The sequence below is a fragment of the Ambystoma mexicanum genome, chromosome 3p (genome assembly GCF_040938575.1).
Source record: "Ambystoma mexicanum isolate Mex_15411 chromosome 3p, UKY_AmexF1_1, whole genome shotgun sequence".
Classification (NCBI taxonomy): domain Eukaryota; kingdom Metazoa; phylum Chordata; class Amphibia; order Caudata; family Ambystomatidae; genus Ambystoma; species Ambystoma mexicanum.
Genome location: NC_090925.1, coordinates 487,403,730 through 487,422,654, shown reverse-complemented (window position 1 = coordinate 487,422,654; position 18,925 = coordinate 487,403,730). Strand labels below are relative to the sequence as shown.

At 42.1% G+C, this 18,925-nt stretch overlaps 1 protein-coding gene across 1 annotated transcript in view; it reads right to left on the bottom strand.

Moving 5' to 3' along the window:
* Positions 1 to 15,444: 15,444 nt before the first annotated feature.
* Positions 15,445 to 18,925, bottom strand: part of ATP9A (ATPase phospholipid transporting 9A (putative)) — a 1,385,006-nt gene continuing 1,381,525 nt past the window's right edge. Inside the window, exon 28 of the mRNA XM_069651153.1 lies at positions 15,445 to 15,789. Within this exon, the coding sequence (XP_069507254.1) occupies positions 15,653 to 15,789 (137 nt within the window). The 3' untranslated portion in view covers positions 15,445 to 15,652. The remainder of the gene's footprint in view (positions 15,790 to 18,925) is intronic.

Below are 18,925 nucleotides of genomic sequence, written 5' to 3'. Positions count from 1 at the left end.
CCCCTGATGGACTGGGAGCACTTGCTCCCCCTCCTTCGCACTTCCTGTCTGCGCACTTGCACGTGCTTGAATGCACTAGGCCTAGCAAGATTATTTGTCCTGTCCTCCCTGTCTTCCCTCCCTCCCTAGCTTGGTTGCGCCTTGAACACTTGTGCATGGGCACATTATTGATGATGACCTATCATCATTCAATATGAATGTCACCAAGCCTAGCAAGGTAGTTTATTGAATTGTATGTCCTTTTCGCCCATTCCCCCTCCTTCCCGCCACACTCCTTGTCATGCACTTGTACTATCTGGCAAGTCGTTAGGACTAGCACAGCAGCTTATGGATTGTTTGCTCTTCCCTTCTCCCCCTCCCTTTTCTCCTTCCCTCCTGCCATGCACCTGTACTAGTACAAATGCCGCTGGCCTAGTATACTAGTTAATTTTGTTAGATAATATTGTTAGATTATCCAGAAACTTCAAGGCCTAAGAATGGCTATTGATTTTCCCTTGTTCCCTTCCCACCTTGAGGCACTTTGTAGCACTGCACTTTTGTATAAGTGCTTTACAAACAAAGAATTACTATTACAATTACTGGAGCATCAATTGGAAACCATTGTGGAATATTCGGGAATCATTCATCACCATAATCCCCACCCGGACAATACCCATTCATAGTTTTGTCTTTACTTTGTATTTGCAAGACTTTGGTACTTCATCGCTTAATTTCACAAACTGCATATCCCATAATGCCCCTTGTGGCAGTTCTCATTCCCTGGCTATTCCTATGCACCAGTCTTAGAACTATAATCCCCAGAAGCCAAAGAGCTCAGTGCTGCATTCACATTCACAGGAACATAGTGGGAGGAGGCAGATTACCTTCAGGTGTGGTGCTCCAGGTGCTGCTAATGAGCCTGCTTCAGCACAGGGCAGGTCAGTATTTAGGCAGGTGCCTGCAGGAGCACAGTGCTCTTGCATAGAGTTTGCTCCCAGCCCCCCATGCTTTGATCCTGTTGCTTCCAGACCCTGCTCCTGCTCCAGTGCCCTGTGCTCCCTGCCTTGCAGCCCTGCTACTTTGACTACTGTGAAGGCATCATGAAGCAAGACACAGCCAACAGATTCAAAGTTCAAAACAAAATGGTTTATTAACTCAAATATCAGGTTGGTTGAAGGCCTAACTTGCCCTATGCTAAGGTGGGAATCCCCTACCTGAACAACACTAATGAAAATCAGAGTAAAAAATGTCAACTTTAAAGTATGTCTGTGTCCAAAACCTATCCTTGCCCTCACAACTAAAGCTAAACAATGTGTAGGGATGCGAACAATAAACTAAATAGCGATCAAAACAAAGTTCAGAGCTTCTTCCAACTCCGAGCTTCCTTTTCAGCTTCCCTTCCCCAAGTTCACGAAGATTCCAGAAGAGTCTTGGGATGACCTTTTCCAAGTTCACAATAGTTCTATAAATCCTTGGGGCTCCCTTCCCCAAGTTCAATGCAACACAGTTCCAAGAAAAGGGTCTTGAGGGCTCCTTCCTCAAGACAGTATTAAAGCTGATCAAGTCTCAGGTTCCCTTCTCCAAGACTTCAACGTGCCAAATTATACTTCATTTCAGTCTTTCAATGTTCAACACAACTCCAGATCAATTTGGCATTCCTTCTGGATTGGATTAACAGTTCACTTTAAATTGCATATTCTTGGTTTACTTCAACAAAGTCTTTGGCATTCATAATTGAGAGTTCTCTGGTTTAGGTGCAGTTGTCGGACCACACGGTCTACCCATCACAGGTCACGCAACCAGGAACCCTATGCTCTTCAGCCCACACAGGTTCTTTTGTATCCGTCCCTGTGTCAAGGTTCACACTCACTCAACTTCTCCTTGCCAGCCTCTTAGCTTTATGTGAAGATTCACACTCACTTGGCCTTAATGGCCTCTTGGCTTTGCCACAATGTGTCACATATCCTTTTGCCAGTCTTTGGCCTTGCTGCACCATGCATAAAATTCACTCCAGGAAGGTGCATGGTGGGGGGTATTCCTTCACACTTACTGTCATGCTCCTTCACAAACATTCACTCTTGCTCTCTTGTTTCGTGTGTTGCTTTCAAATGGGCACTTTCACATTTATCTCGCATCAGATCGTAGCTTTGCCCATAGAGTTTTCACTCAGTTCGGTATTCAATATATCAAGTTTTAATTCAGTGCGGTATTCAATATTAGCACCCGGCGAGGGGGTTTTGGCAGCCTCAATCATTTTCAATGGCCGCCATGGAAAGGGAAAACAGACTTTGTAAACCCTTCCCCGGTGGCCATTTTTTGAACTTTTCTATCTGTTCCGAAACGGTGGAGCGTTTCAAAATAGAAAAAAAAATGCTTTTAGTACCCATGTCTTACGGGTCAGGGTACTAATAGCAGTAAGCGCCTCAAAGGGGGGGCATTACGACTTCAAGTAATGCCCCCGGGCCTTCGTTAAGGCCTGCACTTCACTCAGGCCTGTAACGTTGGGCCCCTGGGCATTACCTGAAGTTGTAATGTCCCCTCTGCTCTGGGTTTCTTGCTTAATTACTGCTTAGTGACATTTAACTTTGCTGCTTAATTTTAATTTAACCTGTGTCTTTGTGTTTAGTTCAATCTGCACACATTATTCTGGTCATCCAGCATTCGTCTCAATCTCACGCATCCCATAGCAGCGTTGTGGCATTGAGTTACATTCCCCTTCACTCACCGTCCTCAGTGTTCCTTTCAGGCAGCTGCGTTGTGTCCCTTCTGCTCTGCCTACCGGCTTGCTTTGCACCGCGATCCCCACTCGCACTTGTAAAGCTTCTCTGCTCCTGCTGGCAGCTATGCTTGCCTTTTGCAGACACTGGCATTCGTTGTTGGTGCAGGACGATGTCCTGTGTTGTGATTTTGAAAAGGCGTTCTCTTAGGGTTTTGGCATTGCCTTGAAGTATTGTCATGTTCTAGTCCTTGTTATCTTTTTCCGAGTGCCATGCCTTGGGTTGTAGGCCGACAGACGAGAGTCAGTATGGCATCCTATTAAGTTGTGTTTGTATGCGAGTTTCCCAATTGAGAGGTGCTGCTTCCACTGCTTGATTTTATACAAAACAACTTTACAAACCTGGTTTAATACTAGACGTTTTGCCCCCAGATTTATCTCGTGCAAAGCCAGAGACTAAATGCGAAACACCACTAAAGGAGCAGTACACCAGAACATAAGTAGTCCTCGTTTTATTTGCAGTGTCAACCTGTGTATGATGTGATAATACAGTATTTCTTTATATTTAGTGGAGCAGGGACCCTGACTTGTACCTTAGCATCCGGCTGTGTTGCTTTCCACTACCTACCCTCTACTACTGCTGTGGTGCAACCCCCTGATGGGCAGTCCTTGGACATCAGGTCCAGAGGGGTCAAGAAAGACAGGTAAGAGGTGCTCAACGGTGAATAGAGCCTATGAGAAATGGTTGCGTTGTGTATTGCGTTACCTTACACATTTGTCTAACTCAGTGTGTAAAAGACTATCTCCCCGCTACATGTGCAGCCACAGACAATTCAGAGTGGACCTTTTTCTACTGCTTACCAGTGCCCGTACCACACGTTAAACTACACAGCTTCGCACATTTCAAATAAATTGGCTTCAGCCTCTACTGTTGCTTGACAAGGGAAGTAGATTGAACTCCTGGTTTATCCAGGTAGTGACATTAAAAAATGCAGAAATACAAGTGTTTCAGTTGATCTTGTGCCGGATTATAGAAGAAAGCAAAGTTCGAACATTTTAGAATGAAAAGCACAAGAAAAATAAATCAGCAACAGCTGGAAAAGCAAAAGACAGGCCAGGAATCCAGAGACACTCACTTACCCAGATGTAACCTCAAAAAAAGTGAAGTCTCAGTCTGTGCACTAGCTTTGCTGTCCACGTGGTCAAAATGGCAGTTGCTGCTTTGGAGCTGAACTCAAGCTGCTGTAAGTTTAAACCCTTTGGCAGCTTAAAATGCATAGATACTCGTGAATAAATACAGAATCAGGTCTCTTTTCACTTTCTACACGTTTAAGGAGTTAAAAAAGCTGTCCTTTCACCAACAAAAAGACCCATTCAGAATAAGAGTGGGGAAAATGAGTCACAAAAAGGAGGTGCCTTAACAGCTTAAAAAATAAACAAAATAGTGTTGGTTAAAAGGTACTTTCATTTTCCGGAGGTCCAAGTTCTAGATAACTTTCAGAAAAAGACCTAGCGCTGCGTGGCTCAGGCAGAAAACACAGCAATAACCAACGTAGAATGGAAAAAGGATTTGTTTTTAGTTGCATAAGAATCATTTATTTCAGTTTTCAAATTAAAGCTTCAAAATAGTAAATGTCTGCAACATTAAACTGCACACAACAATAAATAAACTGCATCCATATTGAACGTGAACCCAGGATATGTACATCTTGTTTACGGGATGACGGATACAAAAAAGTGAGTGCCACAATAAATATCAATCGAGCAAAATAACAGTGATCTGTTTTCTCTGCAATCCAAGATTAGTTGCATATACATAAAAATACATATTTTTGTTTCAGTGGACAACAATAACGAAGCATATTGGCACACCTGGAATAAAGCACAAAACCTTCACAATTCCCCCAAAAGTGACATTAATAGGATTTGATAAAACAATTAAGGACTTCCAAAGATAAACATTTTAACGTGTGCAGACATTTTTAAATGTCAACGCCATGCCCTTGTTTGATGTGGTAGATAAATGGGAAAGTCAAACAGTTTCCACACTTGCAAATGTAGTGGATAATGGGAAAGTGAAGCACTTTCCAATCTGTTGAGATCTTTTGCAGATTTTTCCCAAGCCCCAGTGGAATCTAGCTTGGCTGATGAAATGCCCACAAATCCAGCATGAAATAGAACGATCATGACACTGATGACACCAGTTCCCGATTTTCCTGCTTTTTCTAAATTGGCTTAGAAATAAATTAACACACACTTCTAATAGTTTCTACAATATAAAGGATTTGAAGAATATGATCTACTTTACAAAACATTCGGATCCACACACAATTGAAAATTGAAGGAACCAGATTTTAACTTCCTTTAAATCTGAAACATCACTCAGTTTTGGATAAAAGGCCATGAACGGGTGGTTTGAGTGGAGGTTTTGGTGAGCCACAGACAGATAATAAGCTGAACACTGCTGGACACGCTCTGGACTGCGGTAAGATCTCTCTGTGTGACCTACTCGTGGAATAACAGAGTAATTTAGTGCTGCCTCAGCAGCTAATCCATGGGTAGGGATCCTTTCACGTACAAGTCCGAGTCACACTTTTCCAGTGCTCGCGACATCCTTATTCTAATGAGGAAACCCTTCACAGGAAATACTGGGAACATTCAGTACTTTTAGAATTTATGTGAGCAGGAACTGAGCCCAACTATAACAAAATGTTGGCCTTCACAAAACAATAGGCTGAAGCTAAATGGTTTTTTATACATTTATGCAGGGGAAAGTCAAAGGCACTCACATAATTAATTCACTATCAACAGAACGTGAACACCTGCACAAGTTCATTTCACCCCTTTCCAATGAAATTTTCGATGGTTCACCCCGGTCTTCGCAAGTGAACATAAAAGCCCAGTTGTTACTACTGGCACAGCTGCAGAAAGTAAGGGTGTAGAGAATGGACAGCGAATGGGGAGGGGGAGGGGTCACTGAATCTGCATTTCCCTCAAACAACCTGCTGTAACAATGGTGCCACATATTGACAGGCAGCAAGCTCATTGAATCCTTTCGGGTGTGCTTGGGGAAAGAATTGCAGGGTTTTCTCCTTCAGCCACGTGTCGGGAGCACTACATTTGCATGCCAAAACAGAACAATGCCATTATTATGGATTGGGGTTTCTGCAATGTTAAGTACAGTGTGTTGTTTCATATCCTGATGGGACTGTGGGTTCTTTTCTTATAACTGTTGGGGGCACCTCACTATGGCTACATCTATAGTGATATATGATAGGATAGGTTATTTATAACACGCTTAATATCCAGAGGTTTCGAAGCATGAACCTGGGGATCAAACCTGTGTTGCTCCGTATCGTCACGCATTTCCCTGACCTACACGCACAAGAGAGATGTTTTTGATGTCTGGATCAATGAACGTGTTCAACTCCTGTCTGGACCTTTTTCCAAGGACAGGCCTATTTGGCACATCTGGTAGATATGAGTGCAATACTGTTCAGAAATGTGTTTGTGACTATTTGCTCACATTTTCAGAATTTTAAGAAATACAAATGCACACTCTTGCTTCACACCATCACGGTCGCAAACGGTGCCCACGGAACGGCAGAATCTATTAGTGTAGCTCAACAGTAGTAAACAATGAAAGCAAGCCAGGGTTTGCTGTGTTCGAAAATAAGACACTCATTTTTTTGTACTTCAGTTTGTAGTGAGTGGGTTGCCATAGTGAAGGGGAAGTCAAAGATGGCACCCTCATTTCCCATTCAAATTGGTTGCATATTTGCCCTGCTTAAGCTCCCCATCTGATCCCTCTTTGTGCTTCCTTAAAAATCGAAACTGTTCATAGTTTTTTTTTCATGCAGATGTGAGCCCACAGGGAGAGCACTCTGGCAAGCCAATTCCCAGGCGGCATTACTCCAGGACATTCTAAAGCTGACCTTCACCGAAAATAGAAAGTGCCTTTCCAAGTTCCAGAACTATTTATACGGGCGAAGTAGATTGAAATAGAAAATACATGGCTCCTGTTACTGAGCACCGCTGACCTAGGCATTAGGAATGATCATTACTGACCCCCCTGTGAGGATGAAAGGATACAATAGGAGTTGGAGTTTTCGCTCTCCGTGGTTGGTTTGAGTTTTGACTCTGTGGTAGTGCATGACCCCTCACCAATGCTACATGAAATACATCCACTTAAAATAAAAGAAGTATTCATATTATTTATAGCTCATTGAAACCTTGAACGGTGCCCAAAGGCCCAGGCAAAAAGTGTATTCCCTGCATTCTTCCGTGGGAGCAACGACACATTTTCCAACTATTGGTACGTAAGTAAACGCCTTACATTAGAAAAAGTACGTACACACGCTAAAACGAAAGTGGCCTCAATTCTTAGACCTCTTAAAAAGAATATCATCTCTCCTACAACCCATTTCCTGCTGGAGCACACACGCGCGTGTTCCAATGAACCAATGAGATCTTCTAATCGGCCAAAAAGTGAACACCATGTTGGACACTTATCAAGGCACAGACTTGATTTTCTACATTTGCATTGTATGGTGATTATGTGACTTAAGATCAAGCACCATTTAACATCTTTTTTTAACTATTTCTGAAACATAGTAATGTAGTGAAATGTTCAACGAAAGTCGGAATGCCGATTCATAACTTAACATGTTAATTGAAACTATTTTGAAACAGTGATGTATTGAAATGTTTAAAGAAGATCCGAATGCTGATTCATCACATATCACATTAGTCTAAACTATTAAAACAAAGTGATGTATTGAAATGTTTGCAGAGGGGCTGAATACAAACCATGTGAAGCAGATGCAGTAAAAATGGCGGACGTTACAGTGCCAAGACATGCTTTTTCAGAACATGACATTTTCAAAACCAAAAGACTAAAGTAAAAGAAAATGAAAATACACATTCCTATAATTGTTCTCAAATGCCTCCAGACATGGAATTACTCTGTGTGTACACATATATATTCAGTGAAAAAACCCATGATTAAGAGAGAGTTAAGGTGATCAGATTTAACACAACAAAACCCCTGAAATTCAGCAATCGCATTTCGAGCAAGTACACCTTAATTATGCGCCCCCCTGTTGCGCAGCATATGACCACAACGATGACATCACAGATAGGTTTCTTTGGGGCCCACAAGCCATGCACTTCGCCCGTGGCCACTGTACATGTTGCACCGATAGGTTTCTTTGGGGCCCAGAGTGGGCTTGCTTTCAGCCGTGGCCACTGTACATGTTGCACCAACAGGTTTCTTTCTGGCCCACTAGCCATGGACTTCGGACATGGCCAGTGGACTCGGCTTTCAGTCGTGGCCCCTGTACATGTTGCACCAACAGGTTTCTTCGTGATCCACTAGCCATGGACTTCGGACATGGCCAGTGGACGTGGACACAGCTTTCAGCCATGCCCACTGTACATGTTGCACCTATAGGTTTCTTCGCAGCCCACTAGCTATTGCCCTGGGTCATGGCCAGTGGCCATGTTGCACCAACAGGTTTCTTCGTGGCCAACTAGCCATGGACTTCGGACATGGCCAGTGGACACAGCTTTCAGCCATGTCCACTGTACATGTTGCACCAATAGGTTACTTTGGGCCTACTAGCCATGGACTTCAGATGTGGACACTGTGGTTCGACATGATTTTTCCGTGGCTGATTTTGCCGCGACGGAAAAATGTTCGCATGGGAAATGCACAAATACAAAATGTTTGTACATTACCCAATGCGAACATGCAGGGTTGTCGCTCGCAACCCCGCTCACTATACTGTGTAGTATCGTGAGCGGGATGTTGCGGGGGACACCTCCCCAGCCCCCGCTTTTTTTGTTCTGTCGGGATAGTTGCGGGGGTGTCCCCTGCAGCCTTTAAAAAAACAAAGTTTCACACCACCTCACCAAAAAACCTAAACACATACATATCACAAAAAGTTTGAACTTTTGGTAGTTAGAACTATTTGTGGTGTGTGTTTTAGGTCTTTTGGTGGAGTCAGTAATTTTTATTCTGACATTTCGTCCTATTCCGGACACTGTACATGTTGCACCAATAGGTTTCATTGGGGCGCACTAGCTATGGCCCTTGGTCATGGCCAGTGGCCATGTTGCACCAATAGGTTTCTTAGGGGCCCTCTAACCATGGCCTTTGGCTATGGCCACTGTACATGAAGAACCAATAGATTTCTTTAGGGCACACTAGTCATGACGTTCGGCACAGAGACCCATCAGTCCCTACCCAGGAGATGTGGTCACTGCAGGTGTAAAATTACGTTTCTCCCCCATTCCCACAGGATCCCCTCCCGATATTCCCCTGATAATGGCAATGACCTACACATACAGTGGCACTGAAAAATCCATGCCCGCAGTATTCCCCCAGAATTTGCCCGATAACTCAACAATCCAAAACTCTTCCCTGTCCTCACAGGCACTCACCAAGTGCCCCCTCCTCTTTCCATGGTCCCCCACTTCCCTCAATTGTGTTATTCCTCCCTGGCCATTACCCTCTCTCAGTGTTTGGTTTGTGTGATGCATTTTCTTCTTTGAGGTGGACTTGATTGAAATGAGAGTGCTGGATTTCAGTTTTATTTGGCGTTAAATCTGATCACCTTAACGCTCTCTTAACAAATGTTTTTTTTCACTGAATTTCAAGGGTTTTGCTAAACCTTAATTTCCTCAGAACTCACTAGCCATGGCCTTCTGCAGTGGCCACTGTACATGTTGTACCAATAGTTTTCTTTTGGGCCCACTAGCCATGTCCTTCAGCCATGGCCAGTGGTCAAGGCCGAACATGTTGCAGTTTCTTGCGCTCTCACTAGCTACGGCCTTCTGCCACGGCCTCTATACGTGTTGCAGCAATATCTTTCTTTTGGGTTCAATAGTCATGGTCACTGGCCATGTCACACCCTTAATTTGTTACCAAACACTGTTTCCCCCCTGCCCCGCGGTGGTGGGCACTGCAGATGTTCAACCTTTTTTCTAACTCCTTATTATTGCGATAATTGCATAGTAATCATTTCCAAAAGTAGAAATTCCTGCAGTAGAGTGGCAGTCCGCCGATTCCTGCCAAAACAGGAAAATTGATCAGAATGAAAAAGTCATCCATGTCTTCACAGGCACTCGGCATGCCTTCTTTTTTTCCAGGTCCCCTTACTCCACTCTATTACTTTTGCCCTCCCTAGCCCTCTCCAATTACCCCCATCACTCATCACTTTGTGTGACGCATACTTTTTTCTGAGCATGTCTTGAGGTGTTGCCACTGTAACCTTGTGAGATTCACGCAGTCTTCCCATGATAAACCAAAACATGTCTACCCTTAACTGGCTTGCCAACCCTTAATCCCCAACTTCACAAAGTGCTTTCTATCCAACTCCCGACCTGTAGCCTTATGTGATTGCTATTGCTTTTTATATAGCACCTTTTGCCAGGCCATCTAAGCGCTGTCATTCAAAACAATCAGCGTTCCCCTAGGAGCGACTACATAAATAGAAGTGTTTTGAGTCTCTTTCTGATGTAGAGAACATTACTAGACTCCGCAAGGTCATGGGGGAGTTCATTCCAAAGTTTGGTCCAAACCTGCCCAGTGGTTTTCGCACTACGGCTGTTCAAAAACTACTTTTTCTCCATGGGAAAATAAACGAGAGTAGGTATTTTTTCATAACTGGTTCATTTTATTATGAATTGTTCTCCAAAATGTCCAGTTTGTGGGTGCCCTTGACAAACATTTTGTTCAAATTTCATCTGAATACACCCAGCAAGTCAAAGGTTAATAGCCTCTCTGTGCTGCAAATAAAGATTTTAAAGAGCAGGCCGCACCCTCTTCTCTTTCGAATATTTTAAAAACTACTGGATAGATTTTCCCCAAACCAGTCAAGGAAATTAAGTCAACACTTTGTCTCCAAATAGTCTCTTATTTGGTCTATATTTACCCAGAGGTTTTCACACTACGGCCCTTCAAAAACTGCAACTTCTCTCTATGGGAAAACACGTTGGGGCGGGGGGGAGAAACTGTTTTGTTTTCTTAATAACATTTTCATTTTTTAAAGTATTGTTTCCAAAATTACCAGTTTGGGGGCCTTGACAAAGCTTTGGTTTTGAAAATGTCATCTAAATCAATCCAGAAAGTCAAAAGTTAACATTTTGGGAAAACATTGCTGATTTTTCATTTCTGAAAGGTCTCTCAGCCTCTATGCTGCAAAGCACCATGCAAGATACAGCTATCAGTTTGGGAGAAGGGGACACACCCTTTTCACAAAATGTCCAGTCAAGGGTGTGGAGTGGGTTAAGGGCAAACTTTTGTTTGCAAAAGATCAGCCAAATCTTTCCTGCAAGTCAAAAGTTATTAGCAATTCAATTTGTGGGTTTCCTATAGTGCGGCGACTGCCACAGTACAATATATATAAATATACATACACATCACCAAGAAGGTTATGGTGGGTTTCAAAAAAACCCTTTCACCTGAAATGTTAAAGTAGGAAGGTCCATGGCTATAATGGACTTTCCTACTTTTACGTACACGCACACACACACGCGCACACGCACACGCACACACACACGCACACGCGTGTAAACAAAATGTGCATTATTCAATATGGTAGCCTAATCAGCCAATATGCCCTGCTCTCCAGAGAATGAAACTTCACACGCATTATGAATTAATTTGAATGTAAATGCAATACATAGTGGTAGTCCTAATGTGGGTGAGGAACCGTGGCTAGCTGCTTTTCCATGTATCCCTTGGCGATTGACACAGAAGCCATGTTTACAAGTTGGGACCTACTCCATCTTCTCTGCATATTCCACTGAGTTAGATTAGTGTTCATCCATTCATCAGCTGTAACACACAGATTGATCCCTTGCTTCCAGCCATAGGGACAGGATTGTAGCCCTCATCATCCACATAATATATTTGCCTTTATGGGGAAAGGTACTTGGGGAATACAAAGAAGAGCAGACTATTGTCAGGACCTTGAAGTGGCTATTGAACATTTTAGGCAATATCCGTGAAAACTCTTTAAAAACAAAATTTGTTTAAGCAAAACAGCTCATCAAGAATGACGTGGTTTGGTCCACAAAACCCAGCATCACGTGAGATTGAAAAAGAAAACCGTTAATTATTATTGGATGCCTGCTGTTCCACTCAGCGCTTTCAGCATTCTATAATTAAACAGATTGTGGACCAGGCTTTAAAAAAGGTGAGCTGCAGTTTCCAAACACACCTTATAAGGGGATACCACATTCATACAACAAAAAGAAAGTTTTACTACTTGTTGGTGTTTCCAAAGGTGATCTATTTATATAACTGAGAAGCTAACTGGTGTGTAAACTCTGCTAAGAAACAGACTATGCGTATTAACAATGGTTTAAAAAGAATGGCATGATAGCATATACCCCACCCTTGAGAAGAGGATTTTTGGTATTTTGAATCCTAATTTTGTGATATTCAAAACAGAAAAATAGGTCAGCACATGCCAAAGTTCTAATCTTTGTGTAAAATGGGATTGACGTTTAAAGTGTAGCCATTACAGCATTCTTTAGTCCTGCCCTCCTTTTTTAGGATATGTTCTCTTTTCCCTCAACTGCCTCGTGGGGGAGAGCAAATACCATCTTGCATGTTCATATTGATGATACCAAGTAAGAAGGTATGCAGCATTGTTGTTTCAGACGATTCATTCATGCAAGCTGTTGGCATGGGCATGCCACGCAGCATGCCCGGCGACAGTGAAAGCTGTATGATCGCACACTGGACGCAAAGGTTCCACCTTACTTTCCAAGGTTGTTCTTGCTTAACACGATTGTGCCCTCCATTTTGAAAAAGCACAATTCACTGGCAGTGCATTTACTGCAGTAAAAGTGGCCTGTTTTCCTACAGCTGGATTCTCTTTCTGAAACCAAGTACAGGAAGTGTACAGCTGAACCCTGAATATAGGGTGCTTAATCGGAGAGTTCGTTCATTTGGTTCCATGTGACTTGGCGTAACATGCAGTAGAGAAAGCAGTGTTTTACTAATGGTGCCCTGAGTTGGGAAGCCTGCACGGTGTCTATACAGACCAATGTAGGAACCTCTAGATTTAAATACAATGCCCGTAACAGTGCTTTCGAGCAAACATAATGAGATTTCCTTTAACTACACAGTGCCTTCATATACGTAGTGAAGTCAGATTCTTGGACTAATAGTTGGCTTCAAGGAGGACCTTGCGTAAAAGAATCTGTGAGCAGCAATACTTTTATGTAGTTTATTCAACTATCGCACCATTCCGTACAATGCTGGAAGGTGAAAGTCTAAACGACCATGCCGGGGACTGCAGCCCTAAGCTGGATGTGTGGCACGTAAGCGGGATCGATGCAGTGCCTGTGAAATAGCACAGCAGTGGTTTGCAAGGCTCTGTACCAACATCCCCCTTTTTTCCTTTCCCCTTTTCATCTTTTTCCCTCTTCTAGACCCCAATGTTTCATGCTCTTAGTCCAATTTGGAACTTGGTCCGCACTGAAAAAAGGGGAACTTCAGATTCTTGTTCATGAAGTTTCCAGATCTGCTTATGGTTATGTAACAGTCTTGTAAAAAAAAAAAAGGTAATACATTTTATTTAAAACAAAATAAAAAATAAACTTCCCTTCCACTACCAGAGCTAAAGTAGAAATAGTAATAAAAAAAAGATAAGGATGGTTCTGAATTTTGTTACAGCTCTCCCTCCTTTCAGCGCCTGCTCATTGCTCCCAGATCTCCACTTGGATTAACCTAATTTGCCCAACGCATATATGCTGAATTACAAATGGTAGATCAAGCCAACAATGGAAAATTCACTTTCGTACTGGCAACCTGTTTGCGCCATGTTCGTTTTACAAGATGTCCAGCACTCTGGCACAACCATCCCATCTCTGACCTGACCCTGCACCTACACTAAAACTCCATATCCCAGCACCGCATTCTGTGCCTACTGCAAGGCAGTCCACGCAGGCACCAGTTCTAAGGCTTGTTCTGGCACAGCCTTTGGAACTTGGGCAAGATGGAGGCTACAGAAGCCATTTTGGTTCAATTTAGTACAGGGTTGTGATTGCAGAAAGCATGTGGGGAGGCTAACACTGTACAGCTGTACATGTCCTGTATTGTACTGTGAAAGGCATAAGGGGTGAGCTACAGACACTGTTTGATACGGTTCTTGATGTGAGATATGAGTGTTCATTTTATTAGGTTACAGTGATTATATGATTAGGTTTGAAACTTATGATTCATTCTCAAACTTCTGTATGGAAAGTGGCTTTTCCACTACCATTTTCTTTGTAAACAATCTATTTCCTTCAATGTTTATTTTTGGCCGGTGAGCTCTCCCACCCGCAGCAAAACGCTGCTTCATCGCAAAATTATTGTACAAAGTGCTGTGCTTGCTTGCGCGTCACTCTTGTCTTCATGAATGCATCCTGACAGGAAACCTGTTTTTGATACGACTGTCCTAAGTGATGGCTCTATGACCTTGCCAATCAATCGCGCAGAGAATTAGAGTGCTGTCTGCCAGGTCGTCTAAGGAAGGAGACATGCCTCTTATCACACCGTCCGCACATTGTGGGGCAGCTCAACTCTAAGCTTCCTATGAAAGAGCTTTGCTCAATGTTTGGCTTTTTTGCAACCAAGAACATACTGGCTGGTGCAATTCATTCTTTGTCACTGTCCCCGCATAGATGAAAATCTAAATTAGGGAACAAGAGCACAGTTTCTCATTTTGTCTTTGGGGTGCTCATATACTCTCAAGTGCCTAACTCTCAAGTTAGATACTTATCTGACCAGTTTGCAATGTGTTGCTTTAAGTTGCGATAGAAAAACCCAAATGGCAACTCTAACTCCAGTCAATCCCAAGATTCGAGGGAACATTTCTGAGACAGAGAAAGATCTTTGTATTGAAATCAAGGCTAAATAACTGAGTTCATTCTCCAAAATAGGACTTAGCTATTCAGCTAAACAGGTAATTGGGCACCTCATTTTTAGCAACAACTCCTTTCAAAATTATTAACATGCTGAGACTTTGTTCCTTTTACTCATGCTAGCTTGACAATCTATGACAAACTCTAAAGCCAAAATATCAAAAAACATCAAAAGGACAAACCATAAGAAAAATATCAAATAATGAAAACACAGGAATCTGTTACTTCTAGAACAGTATTTGAGCATGTCTCCATAATGTATATTTTGTTGTGAAGTGGTCTGGGCATCCCACTTCCTGCGCTCACCCGTTATTTTTTTAATTTAAAATCTTTTGTCTTATAGATCACTTTGTGGCAATATTCTGTCTTGTAGATCTTTTTGTTTAGATCTTACGTCCAATAGGGGTTTGGGGGGGAACAATGATCGTGCCAATCTTGAGGAGGACGGAGATATCACATGCAAAGGACAACAGTGGAAACCGTCAGAGCAATTTCTACGGCTCAATGTGGGACAATGGCAGAATACAAAGCAAAAGTAAATGTCCTTAGAAACACAAATCAATACAGTTACTGCAAAGGATGAATGTAGCATAATCAACGATCCCTCTTTATCATCCTAATAAAACAGAAAAAAATACATGTTTCTTTGGGATGCGAAGACTGTGTCCTGTTAAGTGAAGAAGAAGAAAAAAAAATAGAGTTCCAACAGGAAAACTCTTGAGTGCGTGATATTGAAAGAAATCTCCAACACGTACCAAAAATGCCCACAGGCTCTTAGACCCAATAGGTGAATCTCATCAAAAAGAAGAAAGAAAAAGCAGTGGTTCCAAGGTGGCAATTCCCTTTATATTCGGTTTGTTCACTTTTTTGAATTCCCTGTACTGGAGTTCCCAGCGTAATATTTTAAACCTGATGTTATTGATTACTGCATAACACAACTGTCATAAAGAACTGTTAGAATATTGATTACATTATTTTGTTATCCCATGGAAATGTGCAAAGTTCAGGCTGGCCAGTTGGAACTCTGCCAGCTTACGAAGTGAGCTTAGAGTAGCTCGGTGGTGAGAACCTTCTCCGCAGGTATTTCAAGACGTAGAGCGGAAGACAGCTGACCAGAGTGATGACCGAGACCTTCCACAGGAATGACAAGGTTGCGATAAAGTAAACATCTACAATAAAAAAAGCACAATATGATTACAAAATCTGGCTTGTATGTTTCACGTTTGGATGCAGAATGGACAATGAGCAAATATATTGGAGAAATAATTTTTTAGTTTGTTTAACAGTTTATCAGCTGCGTTTATGAATTAACTTTAAAATCATGCAACAATTGAGTTTATTACAGTTTGGATGTATATGCTGTGGTTGACATGTAAATATAAGGGCTCATTTTCATAATCCGGTAATTGCCTCTAATGTCCCACAAAAACATTTCATGCCCGCTGACATGGGGGTGTACTAAAAGCATGGGAATCCATGACTTTCTATGATTCTTTACACCCCTAACTAAAAAAATTATTGATGCCACCTGCCTTGTACATGCATGGCAGGTGGAACGAACATGCAAAGTTATGAGCAAATTGTTGTAGATTTGCGGTCTTCCATTTTTTTTTGTCTAGGGCCTGGTATTTGCAGTTCTGTTGTGGTGGGAAAAAATGCGGTGCCAGGAAGAGGTTGAGAAGGAGGGCCCTGATTCTATTCTTATTAAATCACTTTTGCGTGGATAGATTAAAAAAAAATATATATATCTAAACCATAATTTGAAGCTGATTAAGACACTTGCACATCATCTTCTCACCCCAAAAAAACCTTAATAAAAAACGGAGCCAATTAACCGGATATGGCCTCTTCCACTAAAATATGGAATGGATCAAGATTAAAATCTGGCGCATTCTGCAGTCATATATTCATCATAAAATAAATATTGCATACAAAAGTATGAGTTATATTTCCAATGGGCTGATACGGGCTGATGTTAAAACAATCAAGGAACTCCTAAAAAGCAAATACATCCCTTGCCTTAAATGATCCTCTTGTGATCTTATTAAAAGTGACCATTGAAAACCCTGTTACGGGTAAAGAAATAGCACAAAAGGAGTCAGCCACTTGCTTAAGGGAACACATGATGTATGCCTCCAACTATCACTGTGGAAGGATGTAGCGAGGTGTGCGTCTCCATTCTTCCGTGATGTGCTAGGAGATCGCAAATTGGTAGGTCCCGATTATATTTCCTTTCATGAACGATATTCTTCTTTGAGTCTTGTTTTAATCACTGTTTACTTCCTACATTTCTTCACTTATGCATTGTAATCATTTGTGTTATTATTGTGCTCTCCAATTGTTCACTTTGGTATGTTGAGAAAGGCATGAATAATAGATTGCGCTTGGTTTTTCTTGTTGCAAAGAGCCAGGATCCTTGTCTGCATGAACATTCAATGCGCGTGAGACACAGGCAGATTTGCATCACTGAGGCACCAAAATCAGGCTGTATGCTTCATCCCGCAGGTCCTCACTGCAAATGCATGAAAACTGCATGGTATGTAATGTATGGGCGCAGAGCATGTCTCCACCAATCAATTCTGGTCCAGTCAATTTACCAGGGCATTTCAGATGACTCCCATACTGTTTCACATTAAATAATCTCGGGCTAGGCTTTAAATCGTCATGTTCATTGCAAAGCATATATTGCATTGCCTTGCCAGCTGCTAGGAAAAAGCCCCTTCGTTCGACTTCTTAAAACAATGGCAAAGCTCTGCAGCCACTTACAAGGCCCCCATCCTTTTCATGTGTAAGGGTAGGCAGTATGTCTTCTGTGGCAACGGTTGGCGACAGTCAACCTCCGTGGGATGACTCGCCCGGCCAGTCCTTCCGGTGGCAGGCAAACACGCTAGCAACTTTGAAACCCATACAGATTTAAGGCACATGGTACTGGCATTTCAATACAATGAAAAGTCTGAGGCCTGCTGCTGAATGCAGGACTCCATCAAATGTACCTTATTGAAGGACAAAGCAACATACACATTGGGGTCCCCGATTATTGATATGCAAAAGCTGATCCACAAATTATGACCCTTTACCCCGATAATGCTATTTGCATGCAGCACTTGAGCGAAGTCAATGTGGAACCTAGTGGTCTGCTACATTGTTGACACTTTAATTTTGAAGGTGTTTGCAAAATTGGTATCGTGGTAAGAGCAGGTATAAAAGGATATGTGATTGTCAGCTGCAAGAGTAGCCTTTAAAATCATAAGTTACAACCCCAGGGATGCAAAAATGTGGAACTCCTTGCGCCATATACACTACATTTCCAAAACGTTAAAACTTAATAGTGGAACCCAAAATGCCTCCACAGACAGGGGTGATGAGCTGGGTTTGTGGGGCAATGTGTATAAATGGCCACTTTTGGGTAAATCATCATTTTCTACCCTGTAATTCTATATTCAAGATGCAAAGGGCACTTGACGGTACGACGTTGGGCTTCAGCAAAAGGTGGTTAACAATTCTAAATGTTGGTTTCTAATGGCAGAGCAGTGCCTGCTATGCACCTTTGATGTATAGCATGGCACAAGTCATGCCTGTGCATCTGGATAGCAAGGCAGACACTTCCATGAAGGAATACACCTTATCATTCTTCTCTGTGGCGGGCTTGCAATTTTAAAAAGCCATGCTTCTATTCTTCCTTCTTTGTGCAACGAATTTACTCAGGAAGGGAGCCCAAATGTACTGGAACTACTTGGGTGTTTTTTTTTTTATCAGAGAGGCGGTACTTATCGCTCCGCACATATCAGAAGGATCATCATCGATTCTTTTCCCAGTTGAACGAAGGTTATAGTATAGAAGATACCGGGAGGAGTACAGTAAAGCAAAGATACCCTACTTGGCATTCTAAAGTAACTGAGATCAAAAATACCAATGAATGTTCAGGCTGCATCATGCAGCCATTTCTTAGGATTTTAATGGCATGAGTAGGGCCATATACACAGATAAACAGTTGATTTGTCAATCGGTGAACATCTATAATAGTAGGAAAAACATTTTGTTTGGAATAAACTTTCCCACCAATTCTTAAATGGGTTAGGTTCACATATGTTTCTCAGAATGAAAATGATTTTGATCAGATTTGTGTGGAAATGTACATGACTGTTTAAATACAAATAAAGCAGCAACTGTTTCGTGCTTCCATGCTTTATCAAGGCTCAAGTGTTTGACTTCTGAATGATTAGGTTTTGTTTCTTCCCGAAAGTCTTACATAACTCCAAGTCAATATAAAAGCATATCTACAAAGTTGTCGTTACATGTTGTAAA